This window comes from Amia ocellicauda, chromosome 14, assembly GCF_036373705.1.
Source record: "Amia ocellicauda isolate fAmiCal2 chromosome 14, fAmiCal2.hap1, whole genome shotgun sequence".
Classification (NCBI taxonomy): Eukaryota; Metazoa; Chordata; class Actinopteri; order Amiiformes; family Amiidae; genus Amia; species Amia ocellicauda.
Genome location: NC_089863.1, coordinates 20,693,687 through 20,714,759, shown reverse-complemented (window position 1 = coordinate 20,714,759; position 21,073 = coordinate 20,693,687). Strand labels below are relative to the sequence as shown.

Sequence of the window (21,073 nt, the reverse complement as noted above, 5' to 3'; positions counted from 1 at the left end):
GTCTGTTGGATCGGACCACACGGGCCAGCCTTCGCTCCCCACGTGCATCAATGAGCCTTGGCCGCCCATGACCCTGTTGCCAGTTCACCGCTTTTCCTTCCTTGGACCACTTTTGATAGGTACTGACCACTGCAGACCGGGAACACCCCACAAGAGCTGCAGTTTTGAGATGCTCTGACCCAGTCATCTAGCCATCACAATTTGGCCCTTGTCAAAGTCGCTCAGATCCTTACTCTTGCCCATTTTTACTGCTTCTAACACATCAACTTTGAGGACAAAATGTTCACTTGCTGCCTAATATATCCCACCCACTGACAGGTGCCGTGATAACAAGATTATCAGTATTATTCACTTCACCTGTCAGTGCTCATAATGTTATGGCTGATCGGTGTGTATATATATATATATATATATATATATATATATATATAAATAATTTCATTAGACACGCCTATACAAGTTCTATGAGCGAAAGTATGCAAGACATTGGCCATATTGCCTAGGGATGGATATATAACTACAATAATGGATCATACTGTAATCAACTGTAATTTGCCATCTAGCGTCCTGGATGAGTATCTGGATGAATATGTATGTACGATGAGTCTGTAATCTCCTGGTTTAGGTTTATCCATGCAGGTATTTTCCACTCAGTAGGCACAAGCCATTTTTAGAGTGAATTTTATTTTAAAAAGACCCTGAAAATCTGACCCATTTGTTTTTGTCAGTTTTCCAAGTTCAATTAATTCTCCTTTTCCTTTTAGGCCAATATTTAGGTGGAATAATACTGATTTAGAACATTGTTTTATGTATTATTTATCCTCCCTTTTGCTAATTTATTATTTGAAGAAACCCTTTGTATTAGTTTTAACCCCAATAGCTTATTTTCCCATTTCTTGACTAATCCTTGGACATCTATGTACCCCTCCATCATGTTTGGTATCTTTAACTTTGAGAGGCATTGGTTTACTACAGCAAGCATCATTATGATAAATGTTTAAAATGTTTCTTTGCATGGGTCTTATTTTAACATCTAACCTGTTCCAACAAAATGTAATTGCTATTTAAAATATAGTCTTGAGTAACTTATATTTATAACTGAACCATCTAAAAATGTTTCACTTAAAAATGTGTTCATTCGCAGCAATATACCTAAAATTTGTACTTGGGAAGATCATCTCTTCATTCCAGATCTCATAACGGTCAAAAATATATAAAAAAAAATATAACTAGTAGGCTAATTACCTCCACTGAAATAATTTGCTGAAAAATGCTTAAGATCTTAATAATGAAAACAACACTAGTTAGCAGCATAGAAGACAGGCACATCAGTATAAGAGTCATGATTTATTATAGTTCTGGGTCGCAATCAGGTTGAATGCTCTTACAAGTATCTTCATTACAAAATGACAGGGACTTTCAGATAAAGTTATAATAATTATAGTAACATGAACAGAAAAACAAAAAAAAAATGAAATAACAAAAAACAACAATAATAAAAACAAAGATAATATGGTTAAAATGTATTCAACAAACCCAGGTTTGTTTAAATTAAGGGAAATCTGGACATGGTTTGGCAGCAAAACATAAATGACACTCACAGACTTGCACAGGTATACCCAGACATGCACACACACATACATACACACACACACACCATTCTCTCACTCTCACACACACACACACACACAGATGTAATCTCCTATCTCTGGGTTGGCGTCTTCCTGTCTTGAAAGTGTTGGTGATGTGGCACGTGCTGATTGGCTGTGGAGAGAGGGAGAAGGGTTTAGGGGAGATCGTCCCATCCTCTTATTGTCCATCAGTTTTTCTCCCCCTCTCACTTTTGAAAGAGCATCTCGGTCTGTTTAGAGGAGGGAGAACATATCTGAAAGGAGGCTTTTGCAAACAATACTCCTTTAAAAGGGAATGATACAGGCAGACACTCGCCGAGAGACAAATATTACAGACAGGCAGGTTCCATACATTGAAAGAAACACACAAACACACAAATAATACATTATACAAATCCACATACACACATTGAAGATGCATTTTAAATACCAATACAGGCACTCTATTTACTTCTAATTAGTATAAAAATACAACAGAGATCGGCTACTATTACAGCGGATCTGGGACCAAACAATTTGTAGATGGGGAGTAGTGGGGTTGATTGTTGTATTTAACTGAAATAAAACTGTTTTTCAACTGTAAAGCTGCGTGTGTGTCAAATCCCTAGGAGTGTGACATATAATAAGTCATGTGCAGGCTGTCTCTCAACCCAAACTGTGCAAGATTACACGTCTTATACAACAACATGCCTTCATACACGCATGCAACAAAGTCAACTAGGATTTGATTGCAATGTCTTTGATATTTTACTATAACTGGAAAGGTTGAAGGGACATCTAGCAATTTGTCGTGACTGTAAATGTTCTGGGTACGGATGTCTGTTCATAAATTAATAATCACTGGCTATAGCGAGTACTTGCCCACCCCTGCAGTGCTCTCCAGACACAGACACACAGAATCTTACCTGACACACAAACTAACCTGCTCTCAGTCTAGTCGTCTCCAGCTTTCATGCCTCTCACAGAGCCCTGGTTACGCATCTGTGGAAAGACAGACAGACGCAGACAAGAGCAATGAGCTGGATGCTCTCTGTGTACAGAAGAGTACAGGACCAGCACTGTACAGTTCAGTGGGTCAGTGCGGTGCAGGGGCGGGTACCTGGTCCAGCTCCCTCTGCGTCTCCTCCTCCATTCTCCGGATGTCCTCCATCGAGAGGTCCACCCAGCGGTCAATCCAGCAGAACAGCTGTCTGTGGAAATTAGTGAACAACCTTTTCTCCTGCTGCTGACAGAAAGGGGGGGGAGAGAGAGACAAATATTGGGGTAAGTCCATCATCATCATTATTCATTATATTATGTTCTTATTGTTACAAGTGTAACATTAATATAAAACAAATACACATACACACTTCCAGGACACTAGAGAATATTAACAGAGATCCCGGAAAAGAGAGAGAGAGGGACACGGCTACGTTTCTGACCTTGTGTATAAATTTTTCCACCCTCCCTTGCAGACCCCACCAGCGAAAGTGAACAGTGACCAGCTTATAGGCCGTCATGTGGGGCCAGTCACTACTGTATAGCTCCTTCTACAGAGAGAGAGAGAGAGAGCGAGAGAGAGAGAGCGAGAGAGAGAGAGGTAGTTAATACACAGACTGACTCAATGCTACAGTATATGAAAACATCAGAAAATAAGATTTATCACCTTCCAGCCGGGCCCCAGTGGGCCTCTCCCAGTTTTCTCCGAGTGAAAAACAGCAGGGTCTTCATCTGGCTTATAGTCCTGTCAGAGACATGATTCATTAAGAGTCTTATACCAAATACATATATATATATATATATATATATATATATATATATATATATATATATATATATAACACACACACACACACACACATAGTGCACTGTCTACAGCAAGTATCTGTACCCCATTGTACAGTGGATTGCATAAGTATTAACCCCCATGGACTTTTTCACATTTTGTTATGGTACAATCTGGAATGAAAATTGTGGTGTTAATCCCTTCGATTAATACCACAGACAGGTACAAAATATTATTTTATCGTGAAACTAAATTTTGGTCTCAACCGACCAGAGAACCTTTTGCCACATCTTTGCTGTCTTATGGCAAAATTAAAATGGGACTTGATGTGACAGACTTTCATCAATGGTTTTCTCTGCGCCAACCACATAGCCCAGCTTTGTGGAGCACCTGGGTATTAGCTGACATATCATCCTGGCAAGGGAACTCTGTAGCTCCTTCCGAGTTACCATGGACCTCTTGGTGGCTTCTCTGACCACCGACCATCCAATGGCTTGCACTATATAACAGATTTAACTGTGCTCTGGGGGATATTCAAACTTTAGGATATTATTTTATAGGCTAACTCTGACAGGTGCTTTTCCAGAACTTCCTCTCTGGCTTGTTTTGAAAGCTCCTTGGTTTCACAGTGTGATTGGATATGCTCTCTGACACACACTGGGGCGTTCCAGAAACAGGTGCATTTAATTTGAGATGATGTGACACTTTAATTGCACACAGGTGGACTCTATTCAACTAATGATGTGACTTCTGAAGGCAAATGGCTGCAACATAGAGTATTTAAGTGTCATAGCAAAGGGGGTGAATGCTAATGCAAATCAAGATATTTTAGTTTTTTTAATTGTAGTTAATAAAAAAGATAATACTTTTTTCCCCAACATCAACATAATGTAATACTCTGCTCAGATCAGTGACAGAAAATCCCAACTAAATACATTTTAGTTCCAGACTGTATTGCTGCAAAATGTCCAAAAGTCCTGGAGAGGTGAAAACATATGCAATCCACTATATACTGCTGTATTTGGAAGTATCAACACCGTTCTTTGAAACAATGTTATTCAGGGGTTCATATAGTTTAATAATATTTAAAAAATATAATTAAACTATAAAATATTTATTTTTATCTCTAGGATAAATTAGTGTTCAACAAAACCTGAACATATATAATTGATGAACAAGTATAGTTTAGTTTAAGACTTTACTCAACTACATTCAAACAAAGGGTGTAAATATGAACTTCAACTCTATATACATTGTGTGAGAGAGAGACAGAGACAATCTGAGTGCTCACTGCTGTTGCTCACCCTTGTGTGCATGTACTGGTAAATGATTATTCCCTATACAAGCAAGTGTATCACAATATAGGGCATCCAGTAATGTTTGTATTCTTAGGGTTAGACCAAATAAAACTTATCGCACCGCAATAGTTTTAGTGATAGCTTTCCTGAGACCAAATCAAAACAAAAAAATATGCTGGTATCAAAACAAACCTATTGTGTTGGCCAGGTTTTGCATTGCTGTACCAATTCTATCAATCAAGCAACAAATCAGATCAAAAAAAGTATTTCTGCTTTTTATAGACAACTTCCAAGCGGTCATAATCTTTTCGAATTTAGGGGAAAATAAAATAAAACGAAATAAACCATTCTGGTCGCTGCAAAAACCCTGATTAATGTAAATATCGTATATAGGCATGGTGCAGGCAAAACTCGAATAATTGACTGGATACAAATCTGAATTATTATTATTAGTATTAGTATTAATAATAATAATAATAAACTAGCACTAATATAATTTTGTAGCAGAAATATAAACATGATTATAGCAGATGCAACATATGATTTGTAACTTTGCATACATGAATGGTGAATATTAAATATTTGAAAACTTAAATGTATGTATTGTGGCGTTTCCTTTTATATCGTACCTATAAGGTGCACACAAAATATTGACATTAATAATAATCTACCCTACACTCTATATATATGCATACACATACATTTGTGAACTCGGTTCTAGCATAGTTATTCAACAGTGGAAACATGCAATATGTGAAAAAGGAACAGGTAAAATCTCACACAAAACGATTCTACTCACTTATTTGAATCTGAACAATGTCAATTATCTTCACATCCTAGGCTGTCCAACACAATTCCCCAGATAGTTAATTGAGTTTAGTGTTCAATGACCTCTGAGCAGATGAATATGGTTAAAAATGTGCAGCCCCCACATTTGAAAGACTGGCAGTGATGGCGGTGTTTAATTATTAGCATCTCAGCCAAGTCTTTCAGGATATGCTTTGATATGTCCGTTTTCAAACACGAACTCAATAACAGTCATTTCCCAAGCAAACTGGGGGAGATATCTGTCCTGTACTTCTTCCTGCCTCTGGGGACAAGAATCAAGAGACAATTTGTGTGCATGTACAGTTATATAGGTTACAAATTGAGATCACACATAAGTAGCCTTAGGGTCTCCTTGTAACATCCAATAGCTAGATCTTACTGGCTCAAACAGGCCCAGTCCAAGTGTTATAGAACCACTCTAATATTTAATACCACACAAATAATTACAGGTCCTAAGAGAGTTTGAATGCACATTTATATCCTCCCAGCCATTCGTGTCTGAGGTGAAAGGCAATTCATTGTTGGCAGGTTTCTATCCTAATTCACATATTCGAATTGGCACGACAGACACAACATGCCTATCATGTGAAATGGGAGAGAAAGGTATCACTACAAAATGGGAAGGTAAAATTAAATACTTGTGGACTAATCCACAGCTGGGATTTTTGAAAGGGGTGGAAAACTGCGGCAAAGTAGTGAATATAATTGAATGTAGAAAACACTTAATGTGGGTTAATGTAGTTAAAAGGTATTATTAATATGCAAACTTAGGAAATTAAAAGATAGGCACCTACCAGGACTACATTCAAAAGCACACAAAAGGTGGCCTTGGAAAGGTGTAAATGAATTTAAGCCTTAAATTTGTTAGATTCGGTACAGCAATGTAAATCCACTTGCCTTCCTTTCCCAGCATAGAGATGGGTTTTAGATGCAAACTTGATTAGTTTTGAAACTGGGATACAGTATTTCACACTAACAGATGCTCCACCAATTTCCTGTGTAAGCCGTTTCTCTTTGTTTTGTGTGCTCTTTGCGCTGTCTCTACTCTGGGCTCGATGATATCTGACTAATGAATCGAATGTAGTCATGTCAGATCTGCAGTGCGTTCTCCCTGCGGCCGCCACTAGGTGGTGCATTTGATCTTAATTGGTTTATATTGGTTGCATACATCTGTTTTGTTTTCTCTTTGGTTTTGTATGTGTCACTATTGTTCATTACATATATTATTTTCACTTCTACTACTATTTTCTATGTTTGATGAGTACAGCCGAGTGCACAAAGAATAGGGATGCAGAGATGAGAACTCCACAACTGTTGTTGTCTGATTCACTGAAGATACAATATAGTATAAAGTTGTATTAGTTCCATCTTTGATTTTGTCACATTAAAACTGCTTTTCTTATTTTGTCATGTCCAGAAAAACCTTTAAAACTGTACTTCTGTCGACTTAATTCCTCTGAAGGGGGTGTTGTGTTCAACACACACCACCCACGGGCTACACGTTTTCGATATTATTTTGTACATGTTACGTCTGGTTTCCATGAGAGTTTCCAGGCATATATAACAAAATCCATGCATAGGGAAAGAAATGAACAAACAATTACAATATAATAAAAACTAAAACGATAATATAAGCCAATCAGTGGCAGAGCCCTGGAAACCACGCATCCATGTGACCCCAGCGGATTGGAAATGTGAATATTTTGTTATTTGTGTATTGATCTTTCTGGTTATACAATTAGAAGCTAATATAACGATGTTGACAGGCATGGGCTAAATACATATTAAGAAGAGCTTTTACAACATGCTGTCTGAAGTAGCATATCTGATACAGTAAATAAGTGGTAATAAAACTGACAGTTGACAGACTGACCTGTGCTATTTAGTTCACCAAGTTAAAGACATGAGCAATTCAAATAACTATTATTCTGTATTATATTTTACATACACATTATTTACACAACATTTTACAATAGACGCATCTAGTTTGTGTGTGTGTGTGTGTGTGTGTGTGTGTGTGTGTGTCTACTAGCAGTGGGGGGGTACAATTGATCATCATGCACCATTACAGCTAAACATTACATTAGTTTAAAAAAAAGTACATTATTTTGTACATATTTGTTGATTCTATGAGAGCAATTGTTTTTATTACTTGCGATAATCTATCAGGGATGTGGAGAAATAAAAACAAAGAGGTGGAAGAGGAAGAGGTGCAGAGAACATGAGAAATGTAAAAGTATTTCATATATCTCTTTCTGCCAATCACAATCTGTTTTTTTGCTGGTTTCCGCCGCTTCTACAATATTAACAATATCAGCTGTTGATTTGTTGACGAGTGTTTTTTGTGCCTTCACACTTTCCAGCCCACTTCACTTCGCTGGAAAGCTTTGGTTTGGGTTGGGCGAATTGGCGGTTGCAAATTAGGAAACAAGTGATAAACGCTCTGCCTTTTGCATCACGGGAGCGATGCGGGTTTTGAATTGGTCTAGCCCTGGGTGTGTATATATAGTGGCTCAATTAACAGTCTGTTGTGCCATAAATCGGTAGACACACAGACGGATCAATTTACAGACACGACCACATACACAGACAAATAAATAGGTCGATAGAAACTGACAGACGGACGGACAGGTAACCGATAGAAGTGATCAGAGACTCACATCGTCAGCCACCTGCGTGCGATCGGCGATATCAATAGGAACGACCTCTGCCTCCTCCCACACCTCCTGAGACAGACCATGAACCTGAGAGGAAGAGAGAGGCCATTACAGCAGCACTAAATGTATAGATACTATAGTACATTAACATTGCACTGAGCGAGCGAGCGAGAGAGAGAGAGAGGTTACAAATGGATTAAATATATATATTTATTGAATATATATATATGCTAACTGGTGACTAGACACTGATATATTAACACTATACTGAGCTTAAAAGGTGAGGGGTTAATACAGACACACTAACAAGACAGACACTACAATAAAGTACATTGGAGAGAGAGAGGGTTAACTTTCTGTGTGGCTCAACACATTAACATTAACACTGCACTGAAGGACGGGGGGGGCAGAAGAAGAGAGGTAATTGAGTTACAAGTAAAGCGCTTTGCTCCAGAGAAGAAATTCCTCCAGATCACTGTAACAGTTTAGAGGTGCAGACAATGAGGGAGTAGAGAAAAAGAAACAGAAATATATAATTTTATGTTAGATCTTCCTTTAAAGTTCAGGTTTTGGAAATGTATAAAACATTTTTTTAATCATAATAATTGCACTGTAAGCCATAGCCAGATGGGTTCAAATGCATTGCCAAATACTCCTCAAGTACTTCAGGATTCATCCCTAAGTCATAGCTCTGCCAATTACCATCCAATCAAAGCATCTATTCAAGATCTCTCCAACCACTGCAAAACGGTCACCTTCAAAAGTAGTGAAAACTGGAGGGTTTACTGTAACGGGTAGAGCGGTGATGAGGAAGTGTCTCTGGAAAAGGACCGAGTACAATATTAAAAGTGTTTTGAAAATGCATTTGAACCCAAGCTGGTCCACAACCCTGACAGTTGTCCGGACGGAGAGAGGGAGGTCCGGCACTCACGTTGTCTGTGGTCCCCATGTCGGGCTTGTGCCAGGTCTCGATCTTTATAAAGAAGTCATCCTTCATGTATTCGTTCTGCAGAGATAGTCGGTGAACAGGGGGGGGGGTAAGAGCCAGGCCTACACAACACGGCAGAACACAAGAACTGACAGACCCTCCCTGAACTAGAGAATAGCAATATACACACACTGCTCTCACTAAACTCCAGCACCACAATGCGCACACACACACACACACAGGACAGCTCTGAACTACAGCAGAGTAAGCCTGTGAACTACAATGCACACACACTAGGGATGGGTGGTACACAGGTTTTACCATTTAGATGCACTAGACACAGTTCTACTTGCGCTGCATCACGATAATCATAATTACGGTATATGCCCTTTCTGTGACATGAGCCCCACTGGTCCTGCATTGCTTTAGAAATATAACTGGATTGATACCATATTTCCATAAGCCTATATAGTGTTTTTGAAACTCGCAGAGCAGTCTCCCTTATTTTGGAAGCTCAATGTTGCGTAGTACTCGGCGCTCTCACTTTTTGAACCAGCTCTCTTCAGCTTACTTCCTGTTAATCGTCACCGCAAATGTGTATTGGAAAGCGTGCTGTACAGTTGTTAATTAGCAATGTCTGCTTCCAAATGAATCAATGATAATTCAATTCTTGGCAAAATGCCTGACAAAGATCTTTTACAAATGTATTCAATATAGACCTATGGCAGAAACAATATGGCGTAGTGTCCGACAATAAGGTTCCTTTGTGGTTTTCAAACTGGTCCTGGAGGACCCCCTGCCCTACTGGTTTTTGTTCCAACCTAGGTCTTAATTACTTAATTGAATGGTATTTTGCTTTGTTGGGTCAATTAAGGATTCAATTAAGCAATTAAAACCTCGGCTGGAACAAAAACCAGCAGGGCAGGGGGTACCGGTTTGAAAACCACTGGTGTAGATGATACAGAACATCGGTGTGTGTCTGTGGTGGAAACATACACAACTTTTTTTACACACCTATCACTGTCATTTACGCTGATATCTCAAAAATAATTTACAGGTACTGGTCTATGCATGGTTTCATTATAGCACGAATTGTTTTAATTTAAAATATGAAATTAGAAAAACGTAAGAAAAACTAAAACTCTCGCCTTGCATAGAGAGATGGCATAGCTGTTCAAAAAATGTCCAGGTGTATGATACATCATTTAATTGACTGCCCTTCCCCTTGAAAGGGAGAATGTTAAAAAGGACAAAAAACATGCCAGTTGTTAAAGTAAGTTAAAGTTCTGAGGAAGAAACTAAAATTAAGCGAAAAGAGCATCAGTCAGGAACCAGGAACTTCGGCAGATTAAAATTAAAATAAAAACAGTGAGTGTACTATTATTAGGTATAACGGTATAGTCTTTTGTGCTAGTGCTTTTTATTAATCAATATTAATAAAATATTGTTATTAACAATAATAATATTGTTTTAAGCAGTATGACTGATTATTTCCCAATTCTGTTTAATAGCAAATAAACTGCACTTTAATGATTTACACATTTTTGTTTGTACGTTGGATTTATCTGCAGGGTAACAAATTAATCTGATGTTTAAAAAAATATATACATAAATTGAGCATATTTTATTCTCTAAAATACAGCAGAATTAAATTGCACCACTTATAGCAGCGAACATTGTATTTTTGTTTACGATTATCACATTGAAATTGTATACCGTCCCATCCCTAACACACACACGTGCCGACTGACACTACACAGCAATGCACATCCTCACTGAAGTGGACAGACACACACACTACAGCCAGACAGACAGACACCTAAAGCGAGACAGACAGACAGACAAGTCATAAGCCCCACTCACCGTTACAACTGTTTAGATAGCAGAACCCAATGTAAGAGGAGGAAAGAGCAGAAAAACAAGATTATCACACACTGCATACAATAATCAAAGATACATTAGTGGAAGACACCGGTAGAAAAGAGTCCACTGTGAATAATATTCACACTAATACAGTTCTGTCAAATATACAGTAACCTACTGGCAGCAGATGCACCAGTATCTGACTGTAATGATTACAGTAACACAGGAATTACTATAAAGTGTCATACTGTCCAATTTTATGGGGGGAAACACATCTTTGGGGGGTTTATTATACAAATTATGGACTCCTCCTTCCCCTGGCAGCAGGGGCTGTGCCCAAGTTCACCTCAGTATGTTGCTTTTCACTCATTTAGTGTTGACACTTATTAGTACGATCAGATTTAATTTTGTTTACTGTATTAGATTGTTAATTAATATTTATTTTCAAAATAATATTAATGAATGACGGAGTTTAAAAGTCTAAGTGACAGGGGCGGGAGGGGGTATCATGTGTCACTTACTGGTGCGGCAGTAGGGGTAGGCGTTCCAGGCTTTCTCATGGAAAACGAGAGCTCCCTCAGGGGCGAACATCTGAATGAAACTGGGCACCTTACTGTAAAGGAGAGAGAAACAGACGCTAGTACAGACTGGCTGTCTGACTGAAGACCACAGTGTATGACCACAGTGCTGAGATTGCAAACAAACACAGATCCAAAGAGTGAGGCAGAGTGTGGGGGAGGGGGTGTGGGTGGGTGTTTGTGTGTGTGTGTGTATCCTGACCTGTGTATGTGGTAGATCTTATGGGTGTACTGGCCCTTCTCCCCCTCCTTCTCATACGGCTCATTGCGCAGGACCTCGATGCCCTCCCCGCCCCCGGTGTTGTTCTTGCTGGCCTCGGCCACCGAAAACAGCTGGCCAACTTGATACTGAGAGAACGTGGAGAGAGAGAGAGAGAGAGGAGGAGAAAGGGGATTCATACATACACACAACTGGACACTACAATACATTATCGGGGGGAGGGGGGGGTGGTTAATGCAGATACACTGACTGACTAGATGACTAGACACCATTATACCAAGGCAGTGTGTAGTAAAAATAAATGTAGTGAATAACATAACCCTTCAAATGCAGGGTGTCAATACTTAATCCTGTGACTGTATACCAATGTTAATAAATGTAACAGGTCTGCAAATGTTCTCTACATAGCTGTAAGAGTAGTTTCAAGTTTCTCTAGACCACGCCATGCTGTTTACACTGATCTTTTTCACACATTTCCCCTTTCACATAAGCACTGTTCCCGACTTACTCCCTGCCTAGACACTACATTACATTAAAACTGCACTGATAGTGGGAGCGAGAGAGGAGATCAACACGGACTTGACAATATACCAACAGGACACTGACTGAGGGAGTGGGAGGCAGGGGGTTAATACACACACACTGACTGACTACAAAAGTCCAGCCACTAATAACAGTATCCAGCACAGAGACAAAAACACACACTGATACACATATTGAATATTGACAGCATGCTTACCTCCTCTACAGAACATGGCAACAGGACTTGACTGGGAGGAGAGAGAGAGAGAGAGAGAGACCGTTATTCCCGTATTACTACATCAGCCATATAACTATAATGGCCATTTCAGTGTTACACACAACACCCACTGTACACACTGACTCAACACACACTGACAACAACACTTAACACCCAATTCAATTACAACGCTATTAAGATCCGCCACAGTACTAGTAGTAATAGCAACAACAACAATCACAATAAAGATGACGATGATGATGATGATGATGTTGAATGTTTATGAACCGCGCCAAGCGATGGCAATGCTGATCTCTGACGACAGCCACACCAATAATACCCGCCGGCGCTACTAATTGCCGTGTTATCGATGTATGGAGAGGATGATCCCGCCCCTGTGATGGATGTATTCATGCGAATTAGAAAATACTGTTTTGTCTGCACTCACTATTCCTTAATGAGAACCATTGCGAACCGACACAGCCGAGGGCCGGAAACAGGGAACGCCGGGTGGACTGGGGAGGGGGAAGGAGGTGACGTCAGAGAGGAAGTGAGCTCATGGCGTTGGGAGCGCCGCACGCCGCCATATTGGTAAGGGCAGCAGGACGCCTACAGTCCATGAGAGCCACCCTTGTCACCTTTTAGATATCCTAAGTTTAAGCTTTGCTGGAGTTATTTCAGAAACTCCTTTAACACAACTAAGTCAATGCATCAGCTAAGGGAAATATTGTGTTATGTTATCAAATGTCTTGATTGAGGTCCCAGTAAGAGTCAAGGGTTTTAAATGCTGGATAAAGCAGTGAAGAGTTTAAAACAGTGGTTCCCAAAGTAGGGGTCGCGAAAACATTCCGATATGTGCACATAGGTCATTTTTTAGGCTTTAAGTTTACGATATTATTTTTGTCGACATGAAACGTTGGTTGATATTGAAAGACAAAGCAGGGAGGCCAGCAGAGAGGCCAGCGGAGGAGAGCGGAGAAGCACCACCGTCAAGCGAACTGTCAAACGACCGAACATGACAGATGGCGTTTCGTTCCAAGACACTGGCTGAGGTTTGCATTTCAGTGGAGAGGGAATACCCAGAGTTATCCAAGGCCGCTGTGGATGTACTGATGCCGTTTGACACTACCTACCTGTGCAAAAGGACTTTCTCGGCACTCACGTTCCTTAGAAATAAATACAGATCACAACTGAACATAGAGGATGATCTCAAAATTAAACCAAGAATGGACTTGCAGTGCTCCATGCATTGTGCCAACCCATCTCATTAGGTGAGGTTAACACTGAAATGAAAGTAGTGACTAAATTATGCTACTTTTAAATAATATTATGGTTATTAGGCTGTTGTGGTGTTGTCATTATGCTGTTTGGATAGACCTATTACGTTTGTATACTTTAACCACCTCTGAGGATATTGGCGGGGGGTCACGAGTCACTGGCACTCTTATTTTGGGGGTCGTGGGCTGAAAAGTTTGGGAACCCCTGGTTTGAAAACAATGGCGAGATGCTGGGAGACATGAAGTGCAGGCCCCCATGACTGAGGGAGGGAACTGCGCTGGACTTTTCTAGAGATCCAGTAATTCATAAACATAGTTATTTCACTATGTTGAAATAATAAATGTTTTTCATAGTCTTTAACACATTGTGCTGTTGTTCCTGCATTTGAACCAGATTTGAACTTTTTTTTTTTAATATGACACATTACCTTTTAAAATAGTTTCCCGTCTGTGTGCTTTGTCAGATTGATAACAATGAAGGACACAATTTTTCATTGTCTGAAAAATCTTCTACTTACCAGACCAGTCGCTGTGTCCCTTTCTCTTCTTTTTGTCATCAGATCTAACATGAATGTAAAGATTGACATGCCCTGTATTAAAGGGTAAGCCCCAAATCTGTTAGACTATTAAACAGTGGGGATTAAGGGTAGGTGTCTCTGCACTATATGAAAGCCATAAAACACTAACATGGCATGACAGCATACTTGCTGTATTAACTCTACCTAACATAATGACTCTTACCAGACGACCAGGTGACACTTATTAGGAGACGTGATAAAGACAAATCATTGATGATGTTTATTTATAGAACTGATCCTAGACCACAGCGCTTCCAAGCTCCAGTGCTAGTTTGTGTTCAAATTGAGCTCTTTAAATTGAATTAAATAAATTAAACCCTGAACCTCCATCTGGAGTGGGACCCACTGCAGTAAACCTCAGGTACAGCTTTTTTCTCGTTAACAAATTTAAGATCATGACAACTTGCAAACAAGCAGTGTCAAGTCTACTGTATTCTCAAAATCAGTCTTAGTCACTGCACTTAGGCACAGTAGTTCATATTGAAGAAAACGTGTAAAAAAAAATAATAACGTCAAATGTCAAACAGGCTGTGCCGCTGCTTTGGTTTGTAAATTGGCGCGGTTCACAAAGCCCTTCAGTGCGCATGAGCGGTGACCTATTAAACTATGACGTCAGACTGGAAGCCCCGGGCCCCAGTGAGAGCCGAGACGGCCGCCTCGGGAGTCCAGGACCCGGAGACGCGGAGCCCCGGAGCGGCCTGACGCCGGGGAGAGAGCCGGGGAGAGAGCCGGAGAGAGAGGGGCCGAGACTGGGTGCGCAAGAGCCGCTAGATGTTATGTTGGATTCATTATTTCACATCTGTTCCTTATAACAACAGCAACAATGTGACTGATGCTGCTGTCTTAGTTTACAGATTCAGACGTTCAGTATTATAGTGACCTGCATCACTGCATTGATTTCGGATACCTTCTTGCAATGAAATCAGTTTATTTTAGTTTTGTTTGACATGACAGACCATATATATGTGTGTGTGTGTGTGTGTGTGTGTATTGCATCTATACATTATCATAATTAAAATTATAGCCTAGGTAAGAATAATTTAAGTATATTGACTGTTATCCAGTTCGCTGGTTTTGACTCGGCAGCCTGATGGAGCAAATGCATCCAAATAATATAGTGAAATAAGTGAAAGTCCAGTGTAGGTGCTGCAGCACATCGTTGTTGAGCTGTTATTGGGAAGGTGTTTGTGGGTATAGAAATATACTAATTTGATTGAAACTGCAAGAATGGTTTTGTATTGATTGATCAGCATTGTTGGGAAATTAGGGAAAGTATGAATTCAGCTTTCGAGAAAGGCAGATAAACCCAGAACAGATGGCCATGTGAAGAAATCCTTTCCTCTCCCTACATTTCTCAGTTTCCTCCCACAGTACTGAATGAAACTGACACTGATAACGTATAGAAATTACAGGTGCCTATTAAGCCACAGGGTTGCCGTTACACTACAAGCAATGGAAACCCTAGTTGACCACTGTTCAAGGTTTTCTCCTCCTGTCTTGTTTCTCCCCCAGGAGCTGTAGAGGCCAGCGCTCTCCCTGACTCTGGGGAAAGGGCTCCCATTGAGCAGCAGCACTGTGAGCAGGAGTGGAGCTCCAGTCTGAGGCAGGACACAGAGCCCACAGGTACTGAAGACACATAACATTAGTACTGGACTGGACAGAAGTTAGAGGAGTTCAGTGGACTGGTGTCGTGTTGCATGTCAGAGCCGGGGTGTGTAACAACAGAACGCCAACTAGAGTCTTAGTTTGTCATGCAAGGATTTGATATGTTGGGATCAGAAGTGAGTAGCAGCCCTGGTTTAGATTCCACCCACACTGCGGAGACACAACCTCTCAGCACTTCTGAACTGGGCCCTCAATCCAGTCTGGGGTCTGAACGCACTAAAACTGAGGCTGATGCACTGGACTACATTAAATCAGAACCTTGTCAGTCCTTGTGTAGTGCACAGCCAGGCTCCATTAAAGACGATGGACCTCTTATTGTGACCGTTCAGATTAAAGAAGAGCATGATGATGAGGATGACATAAAGGTAGAGCACAGCAGTCTGCATTATGGCCACAGCGCAGAGCTGGGGGATCCCAGCCTGCAATCTGTCAGAATTAAGAAAGAGATTGATGGACTGGACTGTGTGAAGTTGGAGCAACACATGGACCTCCAATCTTTCCACAGCGCTGAGTTTGGAGTGGAGGATGAGGGTCTATCATCACAGTGCCCACAGCCATTCCCAGGACCTTCCACCTCCCCCACGCCCTCATCTTTGCCTGGAAATCCCAATACAGCCATTGACTCCCCTACAGACACCCAGCCCTGCCATCGCTGCGCCCAGTGCCGGAGGACCTACAGTACAGCGTACAACCTTAAAATCCACCAGCTGTCTCACACCGGCGAGCGGCCATACAGCTGCGGCCAGTGTGGGAACAGCTTCAACCATCCCACCAAGCTCCACCTGCACCAGCTGGTCCACTCAGGAGAGAGACCGCATCACTGCGCCCAGTGCGGCAAGGCCTTCCCCACCTCTTGCAGCCTCAAAATCCACCAGCGCATCCACTCGGGGGAGAGGCCATACTGCTGCGGCCAGTGCGGGAAGCGCTTCACCGCCGCCTGCACTCTCAAATCCCACCAGCGCATCCACACGGGGGAGAGGCCCTACGGCTGCCCCTGGTGCGGCCGCAGCTTCCGCCAACTGGGGCAGCTCAAGTCGCACGAGCGCGTCCACACGGGGGAGAAGCCGTTCCGCTGCACCCAGTGCGAGAGGAGCTTCACGGCCGCCTGCAGCCTCAAGATCCACCAGCGCGTGCACTCGGGCGAGAGGCCCTACCTGTGCTCCCTCTGTGGCAAGACCTTCAACCTCTCCCGGCGGCTCAAGCTGCACAAGCTGATCCACACAGGGGAGAGACCGCACGGCTGCGTCCAGTGTGAGAAGCGCTTCCGTACGGCCAACAACCTCAAGAGGCACCAGAGGGTCCACACCGGAGAGACCCCGTACAGCTGCAGCCAGTGCGGGAAGACGTTCAAGCGGTCTGCCAGCCTCGCAACGCACCAGCGGGTGCACACTGGGGAGAGGCCTTTCCGTTGTCTCCAGTGCGGGAAGCGTTTCCGTTACGCCGGCAGCCTGCGCTCGCACCAGCGTGTCCACAGTGGGGAGAAGCCATTCTGCTGCACCCAGTGTGGGAAGACGTTCAGCCTGCAGGGCTACTTGAAGACGCACCAACTCATCCACTCGGGGGAGAAACCGTATGGCTGCAGCCAGTGCGGGAAGAGCTTCATCCGGTCAGGGACCCTCAAGAGACACCAGAGGACTCACACTGGGGGTGGACTGGACAGCATTGTTTAACTCTTTCATAAGTTGTAGCTTTGGACTTGAGTTTTATTCCCAAAATGGTGTTGATCTTTGGTTTAGTCTTAACTTTGTCATATTTGAAGGAGGCATGTGGAGTGCTAATGTGTTGTGTACAACAGCAAATCTGTCTAACGATACTGTATGATTTATTTCAAGATCACACAAAAATAAATGTCTCTACCTGCATTATTATATTTCATTTGTCATTAAAGCTTTATTTATTATGGTTAATACCAATTGGGAGCAGTGTTAATTGTGTGAAATGTATGAAGGGATGTGCAGTGGAAAATTAAATAAATATATCCCATTTTCCCCTGTATTGGTCTCTGTGCTATTAACAACACTATGGTTTCTGATTTTCTGAATAATTTAATTGAGAACTCTGTTGATTTGCTTTTTAAAACAACAAAAAGTACTAATTGAATTAGAAAGTGGGTTCTATTCAAAACCAGATAAAGATGGTTAAATACCACAGTGAATAATGATGGCAGCTGAAAAATACTTGAATTACAATTATAAATTGTTCACGTACACACATGCATATTTAATGACTACAAATCTGTAATCACACAGAAAGATCCTAGTGTCAGTTCTCCAACCTGTACAATTCATGAAAACTCCCCCCTTTATTTTAGCAGCTTTATCAGTTTTCATAATTTAAGATCTACAAAAATTACCTTGTGAATCAGCCTTACTGCAACTAGTTAAACAGCCTTAATTAAGTCTCGTTGCCTTGTGGTCTTTGATGTAAACAGCTTTGGGAATATGAGGGTTGTACATAGTTGTGGTTACCCTTTCCTTGGGTTTCTGCTATGAGATGAGAGGTTGAAGGAGGACAGTGTTGTACTGGACTTGCAATGGTTAAAACTTTCTTAGGGGTTATCAATCAAGTGTTTAGGGTGGCTTTTCTGGAATATAGTTGCCTAGGTTGTCAGTTAATTTAATTGTTGCACTATTGAAATTAAAGGAAACTGGACTCCACTGGGAAGTAACTGAGCCAGAAAGAATTTGTGGTGCCATCTTTGTTTTAATTATGTCATCCCTTCCTCAGTCTGAACTGTGTTGTGTGTTTACTGAAGTGAAAAAGATTCAGTCCATTTTATGTTGTTTTTTAAATACATAATGCCACGTGGATAAAGAGAAATCATGCAGCAGACTTGGGATTCAAAACATTGAAATGTAAATGCAATTGACAACACATTGGAAATGTTGATTTTTGCTAATGCATTGCAAATGTGATGCCTTCACTACCGAAACTAAATCCATCCAAGTAAATTTGACTTATTATACAAAATGCATATACTTCCATACCAAAGACATAAATTGCTTGATTAAACCATTTGTTTTCTCATTAATTATTCAAAGTATACAAAGGCTGAAATTACCTACTTGTGTTTGCAAAACTGTTTTTAAAACTAATGGAAGGCAATTGAAAGCACTGTGCTTTGCAATTCCCATCTTATCAAATAAGCATCACAAGGTGAATATAACCTTTGCAAATCATTGAATAGTATTTCAAATGCACATGCACAAGGTTTCACATAATTTAAAATATACACATTTTTATTTCAGGACATGCAGATACCAAATATTATTGTTGTTACATTTAAGTACATTTAAATGCTAATCTACCATACTTGCATTTGATCTCAAGTCTGTCATGCAGTCAATGTGCGTTTATAGTTTATGTTCTTGAATGAGATGGCAAGATGATGGATTCCATTTCAGAAAGTTTGCCAAAAACAACCCTGCAGGCATTGCATACCAACCAGCAATGTTATCACACTTGCCTTTCCACAATGTATTTACATAGACATCATTAAAATGAAAGAACAATTACAAATTCCAGTTTATTATTGTTTTGAACATAGATTTAATGAACACCTCACCAGACACCACCTTAGCACATTCACGCACAAGACTCAGTAAACTGGAAATCAATGTCTGTCCAGCATGAACAAAATTAATCACTACTCTCTCCTGTGTGAATCTCCTGGTGAACTTTCAGGTCTTTAGATTGCCGGAAACTCTTCCCACACTGGGTGCAGCAGTAAGGTCTCTCCCCACTGTGAATCCGCTGGTGAAGATTCAGGTCTCTGGTGCGAATGAACTTTTTGCCACACTTGGTACAGGAGTACGGTCTCTCTCCCGTGTGGATCCGCCTGTGTCTTTTCAGGGACTCTAACTGGGAGAAGCTCCTCCCACACTGGACGCAACAATATGGCCTCTCTCCTGTGTGAATCCTCTGATGCACCTTAAGATGCCCTGACTGGTTAAAACCTTTGCCACACTGGGTGCAGCGATACAGTCTCTCTCCGGTGTGAATGCGCTCGTGCTTCTTCAGTTCTCCTGACTGGGTGAAAGTCTTCCCACACTCGCTGCAGCAGTACGGTCTCTCTCCCGTATGGATGAGCTGGTGTTTTTCAAGGGCCCCCGAGTGACAGAAACATTTCCCACACTGTGCGCAGCAGAAGGGCCTCTCCCCTGTGTGGATGCGCAAGTGCACTTTCAGGCTGCCCGACTGGTTGAAAGTCTTCCCACAGTAGCTGCAGCTGTACGGCCTCTCTCCTGTGTGAATGAGGTGGTGTTTGGTGAGGTTCCCCGAGTGCCGAAACGTTTTGCCACACTGTTTGCAGGAGAACGGCCTCTCTTCCGTGTGAATGACTTGGTGCCTTCTGAGAGTCAGCGCTTGGCTGAAACTCTTCCCACACTGGGCGCAGCTGTACGGCCTCTCCGCCTTGTGGATCTGCTGGTGCTTCTTGAGGTTCCCCGAGTGGCTAAAGCTCTTCCCGCACTGGGTGCAGCGGTACGGCCGTTCCCCGGTGTGAGTCACAAGGTGTCTCTTCAGGGTGACCGCATGGCTGAACGTTTTCCCACACTGGACGCAGCTGTACGGTCTCTCCCCTGTGTGGACTTTCTGGTGCCTCTTCAGGCTGTAGGCGGTACTGAATGTCTTGCTGCACTGGCTGCAACAATAAGGTCTCTCCCCCGTGTGGACCCGCTCATGGATTTTTAGGCTACACGCCGCCGTGAAGCTCTTCCCACACTGGGGGCAGCGGTGGCAGGCCTGTGCGTCTGTGGGGGGGTGCAGTCTTGTGTTGACAGGAACGGATGGGGATGAGGGGGAAGAGGAGCTGGAGTTTCCTGGGTCCTGGTGTCTGCACTGTGACAACAGCCCCTGCCCTATCACTCCCCCGAGACCCTTTCCCAACTCAGCAAATTCTGGCATTTCTGAATTTTTTACAGGTTCTGGTTTAGATAGTCCATCCAGAGTAAAGCCAGCCTCTAGTTTACAGACTCCTCCTATCATACTCTCAGGCTCAGGCTTAGAAAGTCTTTCATCAAACCATTCAGGTCCAACCTCTACTAT

General features: G+C 41.8%; 3 protein-coding genes across 5 annotated transcripts; 1 reads left to right on the top strand and 2 right to left on the bottom strand.

Moving 5' to 3' along the window:
- Positions 1-1,334: 1,334 nt before the first annotated feature.
- pitpnbl (phosphatidylinositol transfer protein, beta, like) lies at positions 1,335-13,030 on the bottom strand. 3 transcript variants are annotated; one of them, XM_066722000.1, is made up of 12 exons: positions 12,956-13,030; positions 12,508-12,538; positions 11,751-11,896; positions 11,492-11,583; positions 10,971-10,978; positions 9,111-9,185; positions 8,183-8,266; positions 3,277-3,354; positions 3,053-3,160; positions 2,731-2,853; positions 2,554-2,612; positions 1,335-1,764 (listed from the first exon to the last, which is right to left on the bottom strand). In XM_066722000.1, the coding sequence occupies exons 1-11, from the start codon at positions 12,973-12,975 to the stop codon at positions 2,565-2,567; spliced, it is 813 nt and encodes a 270-aa protein (XP_066578097.1). In that variant the 5' UTR covers positions 12,976-13,030; the 3' UTR covers positions 1,335-1,764; positions 2,554-2,564. The 3 variants fall into 3 exon arrangements, with proteins under 3 accessions (XP_066578097.1, XP_066578095.1, XP_066578096.1); XM_066721998.1 differs by lacking the exons at positions 10,971-10,978; positions 11,492-11,583; positions 11,751-11,896; positions 12,508-12,538; positions 12,956-13,030 and having other exon boundaries at positions 2,537-2,612; positions 9,111-9,446; XM_066721999.1 differs by lacking the exons at positions 10,971-10,978; positions 11,492-11,583; positions 11,751-11,896; positions 12,508-12,538; positions 12,956-13,030 and having other exon boundaries at positions 1,335-1,861; positions 9,111-9,446.
- Positions 13,031-14,985: 1,955 nt separating this feature from the next.
- On the top strand, positions 14,986-18,020 carry LOC136767797 (zinc finger protein ZFP2-like). Its single transcript, XM_066721804.1, has 2 exons — positions 14,986-15,115; positions 15,875-18,020. Exon 2 carries the CDS (start codon positions 16,114-16,116, stop codon positions 17,695-17,697), a length of 1,584 nt encoding a protein of 527 aa, XP_066577901.1. The 5' UTR covers positions 14,986-15,115; positions 15,875-16,113; the 3' UTR covers positions 17,698-18,020.
- Positions 18,021-19,279: 1,259 nt separating this feature from the next.
- LOC136767333 (zinc finger protein 135-like) lies at positions 19,280-20,932 on the bottom strand. The gene has a single exon (XM_066721102.1). It carries the CDS (start codon positions 20,930-20,932, stop codon positions 19,667-19,669), a length of 1,266 nt encoding a protein of 421 aa, XP_066577199.1. The 3' UTR covers positions 19,280-19,666.
- Between the last annotated feature and the right edge of the window lie 141 nt (positions 20,933-21,073).